The 21717-nt window shown below is 39.8% G+C and overlaps 2 protein-coding genes across 2 annotated transcripts; both read left to right on the top strand.

Moving 5' to 3' along the window:
* The first annotated feature begins 1753 nt into the window (after positions 1–1753).
* On the top strand, positions 1754–9829 carry LOC139638500 (leukocyte surface antigen CD53-like). The gene is made up of 8 exons (XM_071512647.1): positions 1754–1880; positions 2636–2735; positions 3258–3446; positions 3891–3965; positions 4609–4719; positions 5193–5300; positions 5562–5645; positions 7350–9829. The coding sequence occupies exons 2-8, from the start codon at positions 2673–2675 to the stop codon at positions 7416–7418; spliced, it is 699 nt and encodes a 232-aa protein (XP_071368748.1). The 5' UTR covers positions 1754–1880; positions 2636–2672; the 3' UTR covers positions 7419–9829.
* A 202-nt stretch (positions 9830–10031) lies between these two features.
* LOC139638502 (leukocyte surface antigen CD53-like) lies at positions 10032–16107 on the top strand. The gene is made up of 8 exons (XM_071512650.1): positions 10032–10186; positions 11137–11221; positions 12815–13000; positions 14176–14250; positions 14814–14903; positions 15104–15211; positions 15435–15518; positions 15653–16107. Exons 2-8 carry the CDS (start codon positions 11159–11161, stop codon positions 15722–15724), a joined length of 678 nt encoding a protein of 225 aa, XP_071368751.1. The 5' UTR covers positions 10032–10186; positions 11137–11158; the 3' UTR covers positions 15725–16107.
* The last annotated feature ends 5610 nt before the right edge of the window (positions 16108–21717 follow it).

Genomic DNA, 21717 nt, shown 5'->3' with positions numbered 1-21717 from the left:
AAGTATGTTCATTCTGCTTCACCCGGGACTCGAACTCACAACCTTCGCCACCAATGGCAAGTCGCGATCAAGTTAAGCTACCTGAGAAGTGGGAAAATTAGAGGAGGCTTCACACTATGCCTTAGCCAACCACCAGGGTGCCCAGTAACAGCTGTCCATGCATTTACAGGCAGATTTCAAACTAGTGTAAAAAATTCAACACTCAAGACAAAATTATAAGAATTTGCGTACTTCATGTAGACAACATAGAGATGTCTGTAATTTCTTTTTACAAAGATTGATTGCTCCATAAGTGAAAAACTGATGTTTAAAGATGCTCTATTTCCATTGACTGCAATAGTTTACATGAGGGCAGAATTCAGACTGCTGTCAAAAATTCAGTTTTTGAGGTACAATTATGAAATTTTACACACTTCATCTACCTTGACTGGAAAATTTTGTCTCTAATTTTCATGAACGTTAGAGATTTATTTAGCGAGAATTTGCAGTAGATGTTTACAGTACTGTTTACAGTAAAACATTTTGATGTACTGTGAGCTCAACGTTTGATAATTCAAAAATCTGGCTGGATCGTTTGTGGAGGACAGTCTGAAGATGCAGTGTAGCAAGTTTGGTGTCAGTTGAACAAAAAATGTTTTTGAGAAAAACAGTGATGGACTTCATAATTCCTGGCAGCTCGAAGCATCTGAACATTTCTGCTCACTTGGGCCTACATTTTGTTGAAAGTTGCAAAGCCGTAGCACGTACGACTGATTTGTTATGAATTTTCAAAGTTTTAAAATTTAGACGGTTGCTGTAGCGCCACCATCAGGTCTATTGACCCCCAAAACCAGTTGAGTAAATTTGACATGGGACCGGACCTATGTGCAAAGTTTCGTTTATTTTCATGCATGGGAAGGCAGATTTCCTCGGAGGAAGAAGAAGAAGAAGAAATTGGGAAAAACAATAGAGTCCCTAACAATGATGAAGAAAACTATTTGAATTTACAGTGTTTTTTTTACATCCGTACTTAAAGAAAGCCTCTATGCCTGCAAACATGGATTGTGAAAAATGATCTCATCAAATTAAAAAAAATATCCAAATTTATACTAGACACCAACATTGTTACAGTAGAACAGAACATCTCCAAATGTTTGGTTATTTCTTAAATATCGGATATCGTCATGTCATCCACCTCTGATATGATGGATGTTCCTCCCTGACCACAGCCACAGAAAAAAGTCTGTACAACTGAAATTTTGATTTCTTCGCACATTTTTCAATGATGTTTTTTGGAAATGAATTATTGATCCAAAGGCACTAATGTGTCCCAGAGTTTCCTCTAACATGGAATAGGTGTGGTGGGTCTCCTGCCTTTAAAGAGCTGCTAACACTAAAAGAACTTCATTAGTCTGGGTTTCAGTGGAGAGTTTTAGTGTCCCATGATGGACTAAATGCTGTTTCAGAGGCTTTTCCACCCTGACAGGAATAACATTCTTGGGGAAACATTGTACTTTGATATTGAATATTGTCACAAAATACCAGCAGCTTCAATACATCAGTAAATATCGCTATCAGCCTTCAAAAAACCATATTAGCTGAACCCTAGTCATTTCACACCATGGTGTTTAGCAGCTCCTCTTTTTGTGATTCTTAGGTGAAGTGTGAACGCCCCTCCTTCTCCACACTGTTAGTTGTGTAAATACATGAATAGACATTTCTTCACTGACTATTTTGAGACAGAGGCCTTTGTTGGCTGTCCTCCTCCCTCTTTATTTCTCTTCCTCGTACCTGTCTGTCATTAGTTAACACTGGGAATGTTTGGGAGCAACACCAGAGAACTGGTTACTGCATCTGTCGTAGCAACTAGTGGGAATACTGCTGGGCATAGCCTAGATAAGGTAAGTCTTGAGATATTTAATGAGTTAGAATTATTAGTTAAAATGTGTTTAAAGAGATATTAGGAAAAATGTGAGTTGGAGCATTTTGAGGGTGTGTAAAATAACAGCATACCGAGAAAATGAAATGTATGTGGTAGGAAATCATCGAAAATTGTAAAAAATATAGATAAATGTGATAGAACGGGTGTTTCAAGAGTAGGTATGCATTTTTTTTTTAATAACGAAAAACAAAGCTGTAGAATTTTAGTAAATTTCCTCAATTGTCAGATTTCCAGCCATGACCTGAAAGAGAAAGTGTACCCAGAAACTGTAAAAAGAGAAGAGTAGAGTAAGTATTACTACTTTTATAGAAAAATGTATACCTACTTTTTGAAACAGGCTGTGTATAAGTAACAAGAATATGGAAATTAGAATAAAAAATCATGAATTCTGTGTTTTTAGTAGGAGGAAATCTACTGTACTTTGCTGTAAGCTGCTTTGAGGAAACGACTGTCTAGATATTTAAGAGTAGAAACGCAACAATGAGGTTTAATCCTCAATGATTAACCTGAGATGTGACTTGGGCCTGAATAGGTCAAGGGCCTCCATTGTGTCCTGATGCCTGTGTTGTCACACCAAACACTGCTGTCCTGTCAACACTCTCTGCCTCCAGGAGCATCGCCCGCTTCACTTGTTTTCCTCCACAGCTTTTTACAGTTTATCTATCAGATCGCCACCTGATCTAACGTCTGTAACACTTAACTTCTCTTATTCAGTCTTACAGGTCCAGAGGAAGACCATCAGGAAGGGAGGATGAATCGCTCCTGTGTGAACTGCTTGAAGACCATGATGATATTGCTCAACTTCCTTTGCTGGGTAGGTTACAGAGCCATACGCATTTCAGCTTTCATACACTAAAAAAAAAAATGGAATTTGTTAATACGTAATGCCTAACGCAGCCAGTAGATGGGATAAAAACATAGATCATGGTCATTGGTATGTTGCATCTTGGAATGAAACCCTAAATAATCATTTTGGACTTTGCGGGTCATCTTTTTCTTCTGTAGAGTCAGGTCTACTTCAATGAGGGTTAGACGGATATATGGGGCCGATATTAGCCTTTTATTAAAAATCTGATCTGGTCCAGTCAGTGTCATCCACCTCTGATATGATGTTTGATTGATTACATATTTGTTGTAGAATTGATCAACACGACACTGGTGGTCTACCCTTGGTTCCATTGGAGAGTTCTAGTGTCCCATGATGGTCTAAATGCTGTTTCCGAGGCTTTTTCCACCCTGACGAGAATAACATTCTGGGGGGAAAACAGTGAATACTTCCACTATCGGCCATCAGATATCTCTTCCCCATATCTCTTGTCCCTGCTGTGTGTTGCAGCTGTGCGGTGCGTTCGTGGTGGCGTTCGGAGAGTTCCAGATGATGCACTCCAGGTACGCCTCCCTCGTCACCTCCTTCTGGCCCATCTACCCCGCCAACACCCTGGTGGTCACCGGCACTATAGTGACCTGCGTCTGTTACCTGGGAGTGTTGGGAGGCCTGAGGGAGAACCGCTGCATGCTCATCACTGTGAGTCTGTCACATACACACACACACACGCTTTATGGGACAGCTGTAGTCAATGACATGATATTAAATTCAGTGTAATTTTCTGACATTGTAAGGAAAGTTTATCTATACTTCTAATGGGTTTTCTAATGTGCAGTTCATATTAAGTGTTACCAAGGTTTGAAATATATTTCCTTTGTATAGATGGATGGGGTTTGCCATACAATGATGGGAAAGTATTTGAAAGTCAATTTAGAATATGTTTCTGTGATTGTCTATCTTAGCACTATCTTAACTGTCTTAAACCCCACCCATCTGGTCCACCATACAGATTAAAACAAAGAATCATTTGACCCAAATCTGCTCTATACTTCTTAATACTACATACTCTAATTGCAAGCAAACGCAGAACCTATAAACTCATTCTTGTTTGAAAACTGATTGTATGATTTGCAATGATTGCAGTTTTTCATCCTGCTCTTCATTCTGATGTTGGTGGAACTGGCCATGGCCTGCGTGTTCCTGGTCTACAGTAGAGAGGTACACACATTTATGTCTTAAAGTATAGTTGAATATAGATATATATATAAAATTCATACAAAAGTATAATTGTATGTCTTAAAGGTCCAATCTGCAATTAAAGTGGTTCATTCCAAAGCGCTACATATCCATTTGGGGGGAAAACAATTACCTGATGTTACCTGATGGACTTTCAAAAATACTGGTTATATCATCTAAAATATTACTTTTTTTGTAAGCAAAGGTCTTATGTTACCAATAATTTCACTAATAAGCCCTACAATAAGTTTTACATTAATGCCAGCAATCAGTTTTTTTTTTTTGTGGATTTTCATTTTGGGGTGAATCCCTTGTCGAGACACTGTCAGCTCACAAATGGCTTTGTTTACATTGTGATTTATTGGATTTAAGACATGTATGACCAGAACTTTTGAAAGAAAGACCAGCAAGGGACAGTTCAACAAGAGTCTTCTATGCAATTTGAGGCTGTAATGACTAATTTCTATGTGTGATGCTTTGTGCATGATGCCGTAAAATCGGACCTGTCTTTTGAGTTATGATGGGTGAAGACAATTTTGAAAAGTTTGTTTTCAATCTCCAAATCAAAACTCTTCCAGAATATTATATGAATTTGCACTGATGATTGACCTCGTCTCTTGTGCAGATTGCCACATTTGTCGAGAAAGACCTGATGCGGAGCCTGGAAACCTACAAGGAATCCAGTCCAGATGGGAACCAGACCATTAGGGATGACTTTGACGCTGTCCAGTACCTGGTAACTGTTCCACTAGACTGCTCCATCCATTTGTTCTCTTCATATTCCCATATTCTGTTTCATTTATACATTCATTCATCTTGATGATATCATATTTTTTCACTTATTCATTATATTTACATTTTTTTAGTTGTCTTAATATGTTCTACCGCTATTATTTTACACACCCTAATGATGCTGTAAATCATATTTTTTCATACATACATTTTATTTACGTTCTTCTTTATATTCTTATTCACAATCATTCTTATTTGCCCTTTATTTCCTTTCATGTTTATTCCCATTTTTATTCTTATATCATTCACAATCCTGTTCTGCAATCCTGCATTCATATTCACAATCTTATGCCTCTTCTTAGAATAATGCGTCACATCGATACAGTTTAACACATTCACACCAGAGGGAGCAGCCCAGTTCAACCACAGTCTCCTCCAGTCTCAGTTTCAAATAAACCACATGGTCTCGTTTTGCAGTTCAGGTGCTGCGGAGTCCACAGTGAGGCCGACTGGGAGGGGAACGTTCCCATCTCCTGCTGCGCTGAAGACCCCTGTAACAGCGTCCCGCACACCAACTGGCGGGAGGTGGGTCATATTGTCACCATCTAAACCGGGGGGGGTCCTCAAACACATCTCCACATAGACACACATTTGATCCCATTTGATCAGACTAACCTCCAGTTAGTAGTTGCACATAATCCTTTGTCATTTTAGAAGTTTTGAGTGAGGAACATCCAGGAACATTTTCATTCCTTTTTTCCCTGAGTGGATTTTTTTTGGGTGTGGAATGAAACGCTCCAGCTGTTGAATGAACAGAAGCGATATGAACTCTTTCTTGTCTTTCAGGGATGTCATGTGAAACTGGGGAACTGGTTTGCCAGAAACTTCCTCAGCACTGGCGCAGGCGTCGTTTCCCTGTTTATCATACAGGTACGTTCAACTGTTTGGCCCAATCCCAATGCCCAGAGTCCTGAGCCCTCACAGACTTAACTGAAGTCATGAGGGCTCGAAATGGTACAGGAGGAACGGGACGGCACTTTGTGGCATCACGTGTTGCCTTGACGACGTCAGACGTTACTATCTCCCGTCAAGTAATCAATTTGTAGTTTACCCTTTGTTTGCGCTTTTGTCTAAACAGCATTATTTTTTTTTTTTAACAATATGTTTATTGAAATTTCACAATTGAAAACATAGACAACACATCACGTACATCCTCACTCATACACGCGTCAAAAATAAATAAAAAACAAATAAATCGTGAAATATATATATAATACATATAATAGTAATAATATGAATCATAACAATAACAGAGAAAGAAAGAAAGAAATATTAAGAAATATAAAAAAAAAGAAAAAAAAAAAAGAAGACAGTCTTCTGTCACACTTTTCCTTTTCCCTCCCTCATTCAGGCCATATTTGCATTTTTTTTAAAAAGTCCATAATTGGATTCCAAATATTAGCGAAGTCCTTTTGTTTCCCTCTAGCAATGTATGTCAGTCTCTCCAATCCAAGACAGCTTGACAATTCTTTCATCCACATTTTTAGTGATGGAGGGTCTACATTCCTCCAGTATAATGCGATCACTCTCCTTGCTTGAAGAAGTCCAAAGTCTAATAGTTTTGTCTGCTAAACAGCATTATTAAGCTAAAATGAAAAAAATGTTGATGAATAATTTTAAATAGGCCTAGGTATATGGTTTGCAACATTGCAAAGTTTACACTGTGCTAATGGTTGTAGAAAATACTCTTCATTCTACTAGAGGTTAACCTGCACAACATCATTACAATATGTAAAAAGATAACAAAAAGAAACAGTAGGAGGCATGTTGAAAGCAAACAGTACTTTTAATAAAGCTTAATGAGCACAAATAAGCACATAAGAAAGGCTATATTACATGCTGCTTATATTAGCAGCATCTAACATCCTTCTTAAACGTTTAGGAAAACATTCTTTTTTCTCAAATGAGCTGTTTATTCTGTTTTAATGATGCAATGTTTTCTCTTTTAACTGTATCTTGCATGTAGTTTCACCCTTTCATTCCTGTTTCTCTCTAAGTTCTTGTTAATTTTTTTTTGTGGTTATTTTTCCTTAATTATGTTTCTTTTTTTCTCTTTTGTATCGGGTGTATTGGCTGATATTTTCCACATACGCGAATAGTAACGTCACAAGCGCTATGAACTGTGGGTAATTCCCTCAAGCAAAGTCGACAGAAATGCGGACTTGCTGAAAGTCTGCATAAAGGGCTCATAAAGTCCGCCAGTGAGCCCTCGCGCACTTAACCGATTTCACAGTGGGACGTCCTGAACCCTCGCGGACTTGTCGGGAACGCGCGTGAAAGTCCGTGAGTCTGTGAGTGTGGACATTGGTATTCACTAAATATCGCGATATTCGATATTATTGAATATCAGCCCAAGCCTCCTGCAAAGCCTCTATAACAGTTGTCCCGGTTACTTCTGTCTTACTATAGTTTCTTTACTCAGTTGGAATCTTAAGGACTGCGCATTTTCTTTATCAATTTGCATAGTTGGCTATTCTGTTCTGTTCTGTTCTGTTCTGTTCTATTCTGTCTTTGCGTGTAAAAAGTTGTTTGATATTAGTTTTACATTTAATATTTCTTTGGCTTTGTTTGCAGTTCATGTGTATGTGTTTCACCGTCCCCCTGTTCTGCCACTTCAGGCGACGTGGACTGGGTTACAAGTGAAAAACCCCCAGTGGCATCGGCAGTGGATGCTTTCACCACAGCGACTTTCCCATGTGTCAAAAGGTTATCTTCTACACTTTCCCTTTACTACCATGTATAGAATTTCTGTAGAGACCCTTTATGATTTTAGTAGCCATGAATCCCCTAGTTCAGTAAAAGGTAAAATGACCTTTAAGTGCAATAACTTGCCCAGTCTTTTCTTTAAGGGTTTATGTGTCTCTTGAAGTGTTGGGGATGAATTCTGGACCATTATTTTGCATCTTTAATCACAATAGGCCTAATTTATCAATATTTCTGTATAAAAGGTTGAAAGTCAATAAAATACTGTGCCATGATTTCCTTTATACATACAATATGTATGCCAACTGTTTGCAAAGACTCATAAGTGGAAATGACCAATTTTTTTTGTGCATTTTTTTGCATTTTATTGTCTTTGATATATGGCACAATCCTGTGTAACTTCAGTGTTTGTACTCTATGCTACTTCTCAGCCTCAGGAAGTATGTATGAAGAATGCACTTAGTGACTGAATGTTGCGTGATATGTATAGTCTACTATCTATTGTTGGTCCAGCAGTGTCTCTTTCTACTGTGTGTGTTGTACTACTATGTTAGTTGTCAGTATGTCTCTGCACCAAAGCCACAAAATCCTATATATAGGTTATGCTTAGATTCTCATCAGAGTTGTTTCAGTTCAGCAGTTGATATCAACTGGCTTTGAATAGAGGAGTTTGCTCTATGGGACTCCCAAAAGGGTGTGGCACACATTTACATCTGAATATTGTGTGAAGTCCCTGAGCAAGCAAAGGAGCCCTGCACTACCACCCTGTTTCTGACATACTTGATAATGGTAATAAACAAACAATAGTTTGTTATTTCTTCATTAAACTCAATAGGAAGCTTTACCTTGGAGAGATGTTACTTTTGTGTGGCGTAATGTAAAGTGGAGGAGTATGTAAAAGTAAATGTAAAAGTGAACAACATATTCAGCTGAATGCGATCGCAACTATTTACTAAAATATTGAATATTTTGTTTAATCTTAAGTATTGAAAGAGTTGTAATTCTTGTTTGACACCACATTCTGCATCCAAGTTTGATTATCCAACTTTTGATTCAAAATGAGAGAAAACAACAGAGAACCAACTGTAGTAGCAGTTCCTCATATTTCAAAATGGTTTTCTCTGAAATGTAGACAGTTACCCTTCATATCATAAAGAATGTACTTTCATTCTGTTTATTTTGAACCATAAAACCACTGCGATCAGCTACAGCTGCCGGTCAGTCTTCTGTTCTAATGTTGCTTGACCTATCGGCTGCCTTTGACACGGTTAACCACCAAATCCTCCTCTCCACACTCTGAGCTTGGCCTCAGGATCTGCCCTCCGCTGGTTTGAGTCCGACCTCTCAGGGAGATCCTTTAGAGTGTCTTGGAGATTGGAAGTGTCTAAATCCCACTGCTTGTCCACAGGGGTACCTCAAGGGTCAGTGCTTGGACCCCTTCTCTTTTCAATATACACCACCTCACTTGGTGCAGTCATCCGCTCACATGGCTTCTCATACATATGCTGACGACACCCAGCTCTTCCTCTTCGTCAGACGACCCCACGGTCTCGGCGCGGATATCGGCATGCCTCGCCGATATCTCGGCTTGGATGAAGGAACGCCACCTTCAGCTTAACCTGTCAAAGACTGAGCTCCTTGTCATCCCAGCCAGTCCCTCTGTACAACAACAGATCAGTATCCAGCTCGAATCAACTCAGCTCATTCTCGCAAAGTCTGCCAGAAACTTGGGTGTCATGATTGATGACCAACTAACCTTTAAGGAGCATGTGGCTTCTGTTGCTCGGTCATGTCGATTTGCCCTGTACAACATCAGGAAGATCAGACCCTACCTGTCTGAGCATGCGGCACAACTCCTGGTACAGGCACTTATAATAGCACGCCTTGACTACTGGCAGGGCTTCTGGCATGTACGCTCAAACCTCTGCAGATGATCCAGAACCGGCCCAAAAGAGCAGATGTCACTCCGCTGTTCATCTCCCTCCACTGGCTCCCAGTCGCTGCCCGCATCAAGTTCAAGTCCTGGATGCTCGCCTACAAAGCGGCAGCCAAAACCACAACAAGGCCCTAAGTCTCTAGCCAGACTCTTCTCTTCTGTGGTTCCTCAGTGGTGGAACGAGTTACCAAACTCCATTCGAGTCCCTCTCGATCTTTAAGAAAAGGCTAAAGACCCAGCTCTTTAGTGAACACCTTCTCACCTGATGGACTTTGTAATTGCTAAAAAAAAAAATCTTTATCTGCCTCTATGCACCTCTGTCGGGTCGGACTAGAACTTAACTTTATGGCACTTACTCTCGATCCTTGCTTGGTGTTGTATTAAAATCTCATGTGTAATAAAGGTGTTGACTGTTGAGGACTCTTTTGGTGTTTCAGTGGTTGGGCTCATTCTCTATTGTAAGAGTTCACATCGGGGCTAAATATAAAAGCAATGCGTCAGACATGCATCGTGGTCTTTTTTTTTTTTTTTTTTTTTTTACAGTGCTATTTATGTTTGTCCCCTAGTGCACTTTCTCAGTCATAGATTTTCCATGTTGTGTTGAGAAAAAAAAAAAGGAAGTGAGAAAGGGTGCTGAAGCCCCAGGCGATTTATACTCAGCAGCAGTATGAGAAGGGGAAGTGAGGGCAACAGCAGAGTTCACCGAGAGACGCGTTAACCTGTCTCGATCTTTTAAAAAAACAGAGGCAAACCCGACAATCCACCCGACCAGGTAAGCCCTAAACTTTTATACCAATATCTAACCTGTGACTACACTGTATACGATCTTTAAACTGTTATAGTGTTAAAGTTATCATGTTTCGCTGATGTTTCCTGACTGACGTGACGGACAATTGTTGATGTTACGTCTCCGGAGTGTGTCTGTACTTCTGTAGGTTCTGTATGTCTGTAGGTTTTTATTGACAAGGCAGTAAAACTGGTTCTAAACAAGAAAAGAAAATGTCCTTGATAAAAGCATTGGAAAAGAGGAACTTCAGTGAAATTATTGAAAAATCTTATTATGGCAGCTATAGCTTTAGGAGTGTGTAACACTTGAAAATCGACCAAGAACAATATTATAAATAATTAATAATAAGAATAATTATTCTCAGGCCCTAATAATTACTTGGAAATCAGTACTTTCATTCTTAACCATTAGTTCTTATAGAGCAACAATTTGATTTATTGACACTATGAATGGCTCAAACATATTTGGGTGATAACAGTCAAATGTGTTGGGGAAGACCTCTACCCAAAAAAAGGTCCCTTTTACATTTTGGGGAACTTTTCGAACTTGTGGTATTTCCAAAATATACCTACAGTTGTGGTTTCCCCTTGAAGTGTTGCGCAACATCAAAACTCGAAAAAATTCATTCGACCTTGTCATAATTTACATTAGTCGCATTACGCTTCAAATCTCGTTGAAATGCAGTTTCGGGCAAAGGAAACACAGGAAGTGAGACGCATCAGGATCACTTCCTCGTAGTGTGACTATGACACTTTGACAGCCTTAAGATGGAGGCACGCACACACACACACACACACACACACGCAACAAACAAAACCGTAAATAGGGGGGAAGTACAGATGTGATTCAGACACTCTGCCTTGGACATTTTCTGGTACCTTGGTCCTTATTGGACGATAACGTGCTAACGTGTTTTTGTCATTTTGATTCTGCAGGTCTGACAAGAGGTTTTCAACAATGGCTCAAGGTTGCCTCAAGTGTCTGAAGTACACCATGTGTGTTGTCAACTTCCTATGTTTTGTACGTATGCCTCAAGTATCACAGCATCACATTCAGTTTACCACTTACCACGTATTATTATTCTTCTCCCCTCCCTCACTAAGTGTTATGGAGGAGCCTTTGAGTAAGGCACTGAATTATCTAGAAGTTGATTAAATGGAGGGCTTGGAGCCAAAGGGGCGTAAGTGCGTTATAGTAGATTTTACAGGAGAGCCAAAACAAATTTTGATCAAACTTGGATCAGCTGCCACATACTAAACACAATATTTTAACTTTTAACTTTTTGTGTTATCAGATTGAGCATTACTATAAAAACAATACTGCTACGGTTTGAGTTGAATTATATTTGTTAACTTTTTTAAAAATGGCAAAAGAGTGAAATACGCCTTTTTGGCACAAACATTGTCCCAATACAGCCATGCAGAATATGGGCGTATGTAAGTAAACAATTGTAAAACACATTCATTTTAATACAAATCTAGCAATTACACTTCAGTCAACACTGAAATATAAAACAAGATTAGAATGAATATCTTTATCATGAAGTAATGCTCAGCAACTTTCACCAAGGCCTTTAAAATCGTAGGCTACATGGAACATATCAGATTGATTGATACATTTTTTCTGTTAAAAACTTTTAATAAACCTCTATAGACATAAGAAACTACTTTTGATTCTAAACTACTACTTTTTTTTCTTTTGCTAGTATAATACATTTTTGTATGTGTCCCAGGACACATCACTTATTGATGTGTCCTGGGACACATTCAAAGACCTGTAAAACTCCTCATAACACTGAGGGAGAACTTCAGCTACCAGCAGTCTTACTATCAGAACTCATCTTGACCAGTTCACACTCCTAATATTATAAAATAACATTTTGAATCTATAGGCCTAAGTATTTCATGGTAATATTAACATATTTACATTAATCTAATATTGACCTAGAATATTAATTGGGATATGAATAGGATACTAAAAATGATGTGATCATGCTGCCATGCTAGCATTACTTATGTCAGCATGCATTTTGAGCTGACCTAAGTGCTGTTAGAATCCTCTACCCACAATGCTTGTTCAGTGTCAAAAGTGGGGTTTTGCTTGGGCAGTAAACAAAACCCTACTTTTACTGTTACGGCTTTCAGTTTTTGTTTAATTAAAACTTGTGGGTCATGATTTCAGTTGTGTCCTTTTGGCACTGAAAAGATCTCACTGAGACCTTTCAACTGATATATAAAACTCATATTCGCCCAAAATCTCAAAATCTTTGGCTCCAAGCCCTCGAAATGTTTTTTGTGGTGATGTAGTTGGTATAGGGACGGGACGATATACAGTATATGACGCGGGGCAGAAAAATCAATCGCGATATTACATGTCATTCTGCTGTCGTAACCACAAATGAGACGCTTGACCATCACGATTTCACGAGCTCTCCATCCAAATTATGTTATTTGTAATGCCACAGTCATACTTTGAACTTTTATTTATGACATGGTATCGTGGTTGTATTGAATCGTGAACCCCGTATCGCGAATCCCGTATCGTCCCATCCCTAATAACCGTGTCACTGTGTTCCGTTAACTTGATGACGTGGCACACTGTATCTCACATCAGATATGCGGCACGGCGGTGCTGGGCTTCGGGATCTACATGCTGAACTTCAGGATGGACTCCCTCATGCCCAGCCTGGCCCAGTTCAACATGTCCAGCGCGCTGCTGATCAGCGGCATCATCATCACCTGCGTCTCCTTCCTGGGCTTCCTGGGGGCGCTGAAGGAGAACCGCTGCCTCCTCCTGACGGTACGTGGCCCATAGCTCCCCCCCCCCCCCGCCCCAAGCTGGTCCCACAGTGCAGAATGTATTGGATCATCTAGCTTCTGACCCTAAAGGCCACAGGATACCCTAAACATACTTGGCAGGCCTCAGGAGTGAAAATAAGGAGAACAGAAGTGGGAAGTCTGGGGTTTTCTCTCACCCAGTAAATTTTAACATGCAGAGATTATTTCCTGCATTCTGGTGACTTTCCCATGTATAAAAGTATAGTACAAAAAAAAAAAAACTGCATCTCCATCTTTTAATTTAGTTATATTATTTGAAAAATATGAATCAATTCATAAAATAACATATTTAATATTGGGTCCAAGCGTCCCTGAACTAATGCAATACAGACTACATTTTTGGTGGAATGTGTTTTGTTGATCATTCAGTAACAGCAGTGATAGCATAGGGCCTAGACTTTTTGTGTTACTATTTATAACAAATATAGCGAATGAGCAGATTTTGAAATTTAATATGGGAGAAAATTGAGAGATACGCAAAGCGATGATACACACATTTGTATGCGGCAACATGTTGGCCTGTTTCCAAAATGGCCCATTTTAAGTATATTCACATACTATGTTTGAAAGAAAATCAGCTTTTTGGAAATTTCAAAATGCATATCAGGGATGTAGTGGAGGCTAAACCCACCTTTTTATTTGTGGAATGAAGTTTGCAACCCTTTTCAGGCTGACATAACTCTTCATAATGTGAATTCGTAGTACTTCATCATGGTAAATAGTTTCAAATCTGATGCAAAATATATGAGGATAAGGTCTTTTAAGTCTTGCTTTTCTGAAAATGTTATTGATTTTTGTCCATCTTGGTGGTTGTTATTGGATATCAGAGTTTACCCACCTTGTTATTTTTCTTTATTACCAGTGCATCACTGCAAAATCCTGGACCTAAAAAATAAATCGGGCCTTTAAACATTACAACAAACTGCAGATTTGCATCAGCAGAAAACATTTGCTGTTGTTAATAACATAATTCAGAACACATGATTAGCGTGAAATTACTGGCTATTTGAAGACCTTTGAATTCATGATTCATTTCTGCAAAATAGATGTATGTCCTGCAAAATGGATATGCACCGTAGAATGAAACTCTCCACAGTGCGAGACTACAGTGGAATAAAGTGGGATCTCTGTTCACAGTTCTTCCTCCTGCTGTTCATTCTGATGCTGGTGGAGCTGACTGCAGCCTGCATCCTGCTGGTCAATGAGGACATGGTAGGCGTGTGTGTGTGTGTGTGTGTGTGTGTGTATGGTCCATCACTCAGGCCCTGAGTCTTCATTTGAAATTGTACAGAGTTGTAGAGTCATAATAGAATATTTTGTTGATGAAAGAGTGCTGCTGAATGTCCATTCCAGCCCAGCTGAAGATTTTATGCTGCGTTTAGTTCCTATGGAAAAGACAGTAAATACTAGCTTCCTACTAGAAAATACTGTTCACCTCAGCTTTCACATAGTAAATACAACTTGTGGAATGAAGTTTACAACCATTTTTAGGCTGACACATCTCTGACATCACCAACCGTAGTCAAGTGTAGGGAATGATTGATTCATTTCAAATATAACACATAAAATGTAAGTATTTTTTATCACAGAAGTCATTCTAAAATGCCTTGGCAGGACACCAACCGCTTTCTGGATTTGGTAATTTGTGATTCACATTGCAGTTTAGTTTCCTAGTAAACATGAAGTCAGATGTATCATCACTAAGTGCATGGGTGTTAAGTGTGAAACTGTGCAATGATGGGACAAGTTACTGATATCGTATTCTTATTGCTTAGATTGGTAAGTGGGTGGAAAAAGACCTTCTCAACGGCTTGAACAGAAATTCCACAGCCATCAGCAAGGACTGGGATCTGGTTCAGAACACGGTGAGTAAATCCCAGACATATTTTTGAACTCGCATAGTAACACAAATGCACACATGAAGGACAACAGAACCCCACATTCAGTGCAAAGTGACAGTTGCAAAACATATGGACAGTAGACTATAGTGAAATACTGACAGCTACTGATCTCAGTCTATTGAAATATGACAGTATATGTGTTTTTTCTGAATTGTATGTTGTAGTTGGATTGCTGTGGAATCCATAATTACACCGACTGGAAAAACGAAGTGCCTGATTCTTGCTGCGTGACAGATCCATGTGACCACCACAACCCCGAATACAAGAAAATGGTAGATATAAATAAACCTCTATTACTCGATTATCTGCTTGGAATAATAAGGTTTGTTTGAATAATCTGCATTCATATTTATTGATCCCCCATAGGGAAAAGGGAAAAGTTTTCACACTGAATAGAGCAAAACCTGTACGACCTTTAGAGTTTTTTTTCACCTATACAAAGAAATACTCAGCAACGCGTTCATATGAAATCTCATGGATGTTCTTCTTGTAAAGGGTTGTTTGGAGAAAGCGAAGGCCTGGTTCGAGGAGAACTTCCTAACCACTGGGATTTCTGTCATCGTCATCTGCATCATTGAGGTAAAGTTTCAAATTAGAAATGATACTGAGATATATCATGGTTGGTGCAAGATGTAACATCAGGTAACGAGTGGATGTGTAGCGTTTTGGAATTAAATTCTTCAATTTTTTTTTTTTTTTCTGTTCTTCGACAGGTCTTGGGAATGTGTTTCGCCATGACTCTCTTCTGCCACATCAGCCGATCTGGACTCGGCTACAAGTTATAGACCACATTCTCTCTTTCGACAACCCCCCCATTGCCTATACTTACTCTACTTATTATTATTGTACAGTTCTGTCCCTTAAATATCTCTCTTAATGCCGCGGCGAGATTGCGAGCGATTAAGCTATGTGAATGCTATTTCAGTCTCAGCTATTCGTAATGAAAGCACTTGTGGTCGCGTACCAACACTGCATTTCACTTTCTTTGTTCTTTGTTTCGAAGTCAACCTCTTTAGATGCGTTTATTTTTTAAAGTGATTGTACATTTTTGCCAAGGGAATGAAGCTTATGAAGTGAAAACTGTTTGTGTAGAATATTATATATCCTTAACATTCATCTATAAACTTTTCACTGACATCTTTTTGGAAATACATCAATAAAATATTCGAAAAAGTATGACAGCAGTGTGTACACCTGACTTGGTAAAGTGTAAGGAGTGGCACCAGATGATCAGCGTTTCCCGTCTGCAGCTCACTGATAGGTGTGGTGGAGCTGAGAATGTAACCACTTCCTCTTTGGGTGCTGCTGAACCATGAGTCGGTTCCACTAAGCTCATAGTTTGCTAGGTATGACTGTTAGTCTTGTGTCGAGAGCACCAACGCTTTCACAATTGTTTGACGTGCGTCGGAAGTGACGCCATTTTTGTCGTGGAAGCGCATTCTACGGAAACCCTCAGGACTCCTAAGAATCGAAGAAATTAGATTCCCAAAATTAGGACCCACTCGTGAAAGAGAACGTTCCCTCAGTCTGCTTTAAAATAGAAAAGAACTAATATAAAAAGGGGATAACATATCAAAAAAAAAACAGCAAAGAACACGGATGTTATTTCTTAAGTATTCCACAGTTTTATTTAAAGAATAAATCCTGCATCAATATTTTAAGACAAAAAAACTAAAAAAATACTAAGATTTCCTTTACATTTTAAAATATTTTTGTTCTTTTTGAAACCATCACACAAAAAATAGAAACAAGTACAATTTTTTGTAATTTAAAAAAAAAAAAAAAAAAAATGTAACTGTACACAGCAGAATATACCATTTATTGCAAACTGAACACCCCTGATACCTCAGAAACTATAAACACAATTATTGCAATTCACCTAGAGATATGCAAAAAAACAAAAAAAACAAAAAAAAAAGAACCCTACTCCGATAACAGCTCTCTCGTTCTGTTCTTCTCTGAAACAGACAGCTGTTGTGTTTTATTCTGGTTTCCCCCCCCCCCCCCCCCCCCCCCCTCTGCGATGCCCCTGCTAGTCTCCAGAGGCGGCACGGTTATCTTCTGTGTGTCGTTAGCAGTCCATTTCAGGTCCGTCTTTACGGGGATTTCCAGTAACTGTGGCACTTGTCCCCCCCCCCTCCCTCCCTCCTCCTCCAGACACCAGATGAAACATTGTCCTCTTTTGGGAGAAAGAGGTACTGCATTCAACTGAGCTGAAACGATCCCAATATCCTCTCTTTAACAGGGGAATCAAGTCTGGGAAAAAACCCTCAACTACAGGGAGATTCACAGGAAACCTAGTCCGGTATTACTGTCTGCAATAGACTTTCAGTAACTGCTGATCTGTTCACTGCTGATCTTTCAGTATGGGAATGACAAAAAAAAAAAACATGACGTTCTGTCCTTTGCTATTGCTGAACGTTTATAAAAAAAAAAAAGAAACACATTTGGAAAAGATATGTTTCTATGCGTCATTCAACAGCCTTCAGGCCATTCAAACACTCTTTCTAACACACTTCCAACTCATAGGACAGGCCCCCTTTCAAACACAAGTTACCTTCTTTTACTGTATTTTGAATTGTTCACCGTACAAATGCCACTGTAGTGAAACCCTATAAACTACGTTACCACATTGCTACCAAGTTTGATACCTACTTTGTGCCGAAGATGTATTTTAATTTTTTTTTTAAAGAAGCCATTCCAAATGCCCCATGCAAGAGACGGTATCAGAATAAAAAGTTCTTTTGGGAGGAGCAGACTGAGACAGTACCGTGCCTTAAAGAAGAACAACATTCTTGTAAGAGAGAGAGAGAGAGAGAGAGAGAGCGCCCAACCCATAACTTAAATGTTGCAAAAGAGTGATCTCTCTCAGTAAACATTTAATCCACCTAAAAAGATCCACGATCGCAGACGGAGAGCATCTGCGAAGACGTCAATAAATAAGAAGTGACAGAAGTGAAGTCTTTCATCCCCCCCTCCCCCCCCCCCCCCCCCCTCCCCGACCCTCGTCCACGTCCCACCGACCGTGATCCACCGACATTACTGGAATGAATAAAAACAATGAGGGTACCCAGCCCCTATATTCAAAACATTAAAACATCTAGGTTCAAGCGCCTGGATCCGCCGCTCAGGAAAGCCGTCAGTTGGTTCACTTTGTTCAGTAACCGCTGCCCCCGCCGTTCAGATCCGCGCCAGCTAAATCCTCCATCACGTCAAATACAGTATATAGAAAAGCACGCCCAGCTCACAGGACGTCAAACACATGACCTCAAACGCCACCCTCACAGTTGCCGTCGGTTCAATTACGCTTGAGCGCGACACTCAAAACCGCGTGACTCATTTGTACTGTAAAGCAGAGACTCGTTCCAACCAGGGAGCAGTGAACTTTGCGTTGATGGATTCCTCTCATTCCTGTTACAAGCAACACTAAGCACAAATTTTCACTGGGGGAGTGGGGATCCAACCTTCAAAAAGAATAGGCTATTTTTTTTAAACTTCCTACAATATTCATTTAAATTGTTACATTTATATCCAGAGTAAAGACCATTCTTGGCAGCCATTTTGAACACTTCAGGTGGATTCTCCACTGAAAAGGACACAGGTTCACATTTTAATATATTTGGCCCATTATCGCTCACTACCAGTCTAGCCTAGAGCTAGTAGCTTACTAACTAGTAAGCTAGCTAACTAAGCTCCCTGCTAAATTCAAGTAGTTGTTCCCGAGATTGCTAGCTAAATTGAGAACTGTTTGGTCTATCTGAACTCTTTGCTAACGTAGTAATGCTAGTTTTATATATTTATGGCAATCTTCTTGGTAGAGTTTCTCACCCCAAGAGTTCAAAATGGCTGCCGTGTGAATAAGGTCAATGGTGTGGCAAACTGAAACTCAAGAGAAGCTAATGTGACCATAAGGGCTTCGGTTCAAAACCTTGGAAGAGCCGGGACAATTTGGACTCAACAGCAATGTTTCCATCCAACTATTGAGCAAATTATAAAAGGTGCAGTAAGTACAATTTTCACTGTCCCATAGCACAAAATGACCAGACTATATCTGCGGGGGGTTGACAGGGTTCTTGATCAATACCAATGACTCAACCATTACTTCGGCAGCTGCTGAGATTTCTGGTTTTCAAAACTCACTTCTCTCTATTGAATCCATTTTATAGAAATTGGCCATTTCTAGGGAGGGAACGTTATATCGAAATTCAATATATTGCAATGCAAAAAGGTGACAATCCGTATCGTGGGGCAGAAAAATGAAATCACGATATTACCTACATTTTACTCTGCTTGTAGTAATCACAAATGAGACGGCTTGCACATCACAATTTCACAAACTCTCCGTCGAAATTATATTATTTACACTTTGTAATGACATCTTTAAATTGTTATTCTAGCAAGCCAATGCCATCGCTAGAAAGATTTGTGGCTCAGAAATAAACAGAATTCTGCAGTCAGACTTTGTCGTTGAACTTTTACATCGTATTGTGGTTGTATCGAATTGTGAACCCCATATGGCGTACTGAATCGTATCGTGAGATATCATCCCATCCCTAGCCATTTCCTTCATCTTTTCTTATTTGATACCTTACAACTCGCATACAACTACTTGGATGGAAACCCAGCTAATAACTACCTAGATGTGCTTATGCAAGGCATTTTAACCCCCAAACTGCTCCAGTGGAATTGCACAGTGGCCAACAGTACAAGAGCGTGGTTGTACTGGCTGGTTATCGGGTGCGAGTGTATTTACAGTATATAGCCATTACTCACCCTGAAAGCACTACCATAGCCCCGGGTGTTGGAAGTACTCTGTCAACTTGCCTGGTTAAGGAGGATTAATAAAAGGTATATTATAAAAAAAAAAAGAAAAACCCTACATAATTCAACAATTATGGCTTATATTTGTTTCTAACAAATCTGACGAGTTCAGCCATATCAATTTCTATAGAAATCATATCTGAGAACAAACCAGATGCCACGTGATAATAACTACTCTGAAGCTAAACCCATACCATCAACACTGATACTAAAAGGGTCAAAGCCAAAAAAACAAAAAACAAATGCAAGAAATACTTTCCACTTCGACACTGCCATGTTGCTTCATAGATCACAAAGAAACTGAGAGGAAAAGCAGCTCCAGGGAACGGTACGAGTAAAGGAGATGCCGACAAAGTCCCACCGCCATGCACAGTTCTGGTGGTTTCGCGCTGGTGTGCCGTGCTTCTGCGTGGGATTAGGCCTATAATCCCTGACGGGGCTTGACCAATTCTAAAAAAAAACGACGAATTGGGTTCCCTGCGATCTCTTAAATCCCATGATACATTTCTTTCTTGATGGGAGAAGTGTTTCCCAGAGGACAACACCCCCATCAACAAGGCACGGGCGGTCATCCAATGGTTTGAGGAGGATAGCGATGTTAGCCAAATGTTAAGGCCTTCCCAAAGTCAAGGTATGATCATAATTCACCCTTCAGCGACACTGGCCTCCAACTACAACCATGCCAGGAAAAGCCCTGCACACCATTACAGATCCACCATCATTACTTAGGAATGTCTTTATGCAGCTGTACCCTTTATTTTGACCGCATCCTGTAGTTACGTAAGGCAGCTTGTTTTAACCACTTTAGCCAAAAGCTAGTACATTGTCTGCCGTCAAAAATGAAAACACCCATTGGAAACTGCTCACTGCATCACGAAACAGTATACACCTGAGCACTGGACATTGCCTCGGGGGTCAAGAGAGCGATCCTGATCAGACAATGCAGATTGCATCGCTCCAGCTACTAAAATTATCTGGGGAAAAACATAAAACCTAAAGAGCTGAACAGAGGCCTTTGCCTCGCCAACAGTCTATTTACCATGTTGGTCAATAGACAACACAGCAGCTTCTGATATGCGTTAACACATAGGCCTAACCGTGCGTTCACACTGCGAGCAACACGATCAACAAGTCACCAGAAGTCTGTTCATTTCCACGGCTGAAATTTTCGCGGTCGTTGGTCGTCAACATTCACTAATTTTCGTTACCCGCATATTCCAATTCAGCATTCCAGCATACATTGCTTGAAGGCAGGGGAAACACCCTGGACAGATGGCCAGTCCATCACAGGGCTTATACAGGTAGACAGACACTCCCGCTACACATTCATAAATATAGGCAATTTAGAGTCTCCAATCCATCTGACTTGCAGGTTTTGGGACTGTGGGAGGAAACCCATGAGAAGTTGATTCCAGCCATTCAAAGCTTCCAAACTCTCTACAACTTTAACTTGTGAGACTACAGAAATAAACGTCTCAAAAACGATGCTTGGAGAACAGTTGCATCCATCAAGTTTTTCCTATTTATTTTTCATAAATGCTACCTAATTAGTGCTTGCTAGCAAGCTATGTCAAGACATCAAAACAATGTGACGCTCTGAAAGGCAATACCAAAGCAGCAAAAAATACATAATTTGCCTGTTCAAAACTTTGTAGCTGCAGACCGCTACATAGATGCGATCAGAGCCTGTCGCACCGTCCACAATCGGTCCGAACAGAGCGACCCATCAACCAAGATGCTCGCAGTGTGAATGCACCTTCAGCAGCTACAGTACTAGAGAAAAAGTGTATGTATGTATATGCATGTATGTATGAAATATGGGTGACCAGTGGCCGTTCCATGGCGCAATGTTAGAGACAAGCAGAATGTAAGCATTGAGAATATTCTTTTAAGACTAAAGGTTTTGTGGCCTTACAGACTACAAGAGAAGATTTAATAAAAGATGTTTGAAAATGGT

This window comes from Centroberyx affinis, unplaced genomic scaffold (assembly GCF_046629955.1).
Source record: "Centroberyx affinis isolate AG114_WGS23_722 - 3 ecotype Tasmania unplaced genomic scaffold, CSIRO-AGI_Caff_v1 ptg006411l_1, whole genome shotgun sequence".
NCBI classification, from domain to species: domain Eukaryota; kingdom Metazoa; phylum Chordata; class Actinopteri; order Beryciformes; family Berycidae; genus Centroberyx; species Centroberyx affinis.
The sequence above is the reverse complement of the archived record's forward strand: the minus strand, read 5'-3'. Positions and strand labels throughout refer to the sequence as shown.

Excerpts from the sequence above, each read along its gene's own strand:
- LOC139638500 (XM_071512647.1), top strand. The coding sequence starts at position 2,673 with ATGAATCGCTCCTGTGTGAACTGCTTGAAGACCATGATGATATTGCTC. Across the intron at positions 3,966-4,608 it reads TCCTGGTCTACAGTAGAGAG|ATTGCCACATTTGTCGAGAA; the intron begins GTACACACATTT and ends TCTCTTGTGCAG. Across the intron at positions 5,646-7,349 it reads TTTCCCTGTTTATCATACAG|TTCATGTGTATGTGTTTCAC; the intron begins GTACGTTCAACT and ends CTTTGTTTGCAG.
- LOC139638502 (XM_071512650.1), top strand. The coding sequence starts at position 11,159 with ATGGCTCAAGGTTGCCTCAAGTGTCTGAAGTACACCATGTGTGTTGTC. Across the intron at positions 11,222-12,814 it reads TTGTCAACTTCCTATGTTTT|ATATGCGGCACGGCGGTGCT; the intron begins GTACGTATGCCT and ends ATCTCACATCAG. Across the intron at positions 14,251-14,813 it reads TGCTGGTCAATGAGGACATG|ATTGGTAAGTGGGTGGAAAA; the intron begins GTAGGCGTGTGT and ends CTTATTGCTTAG.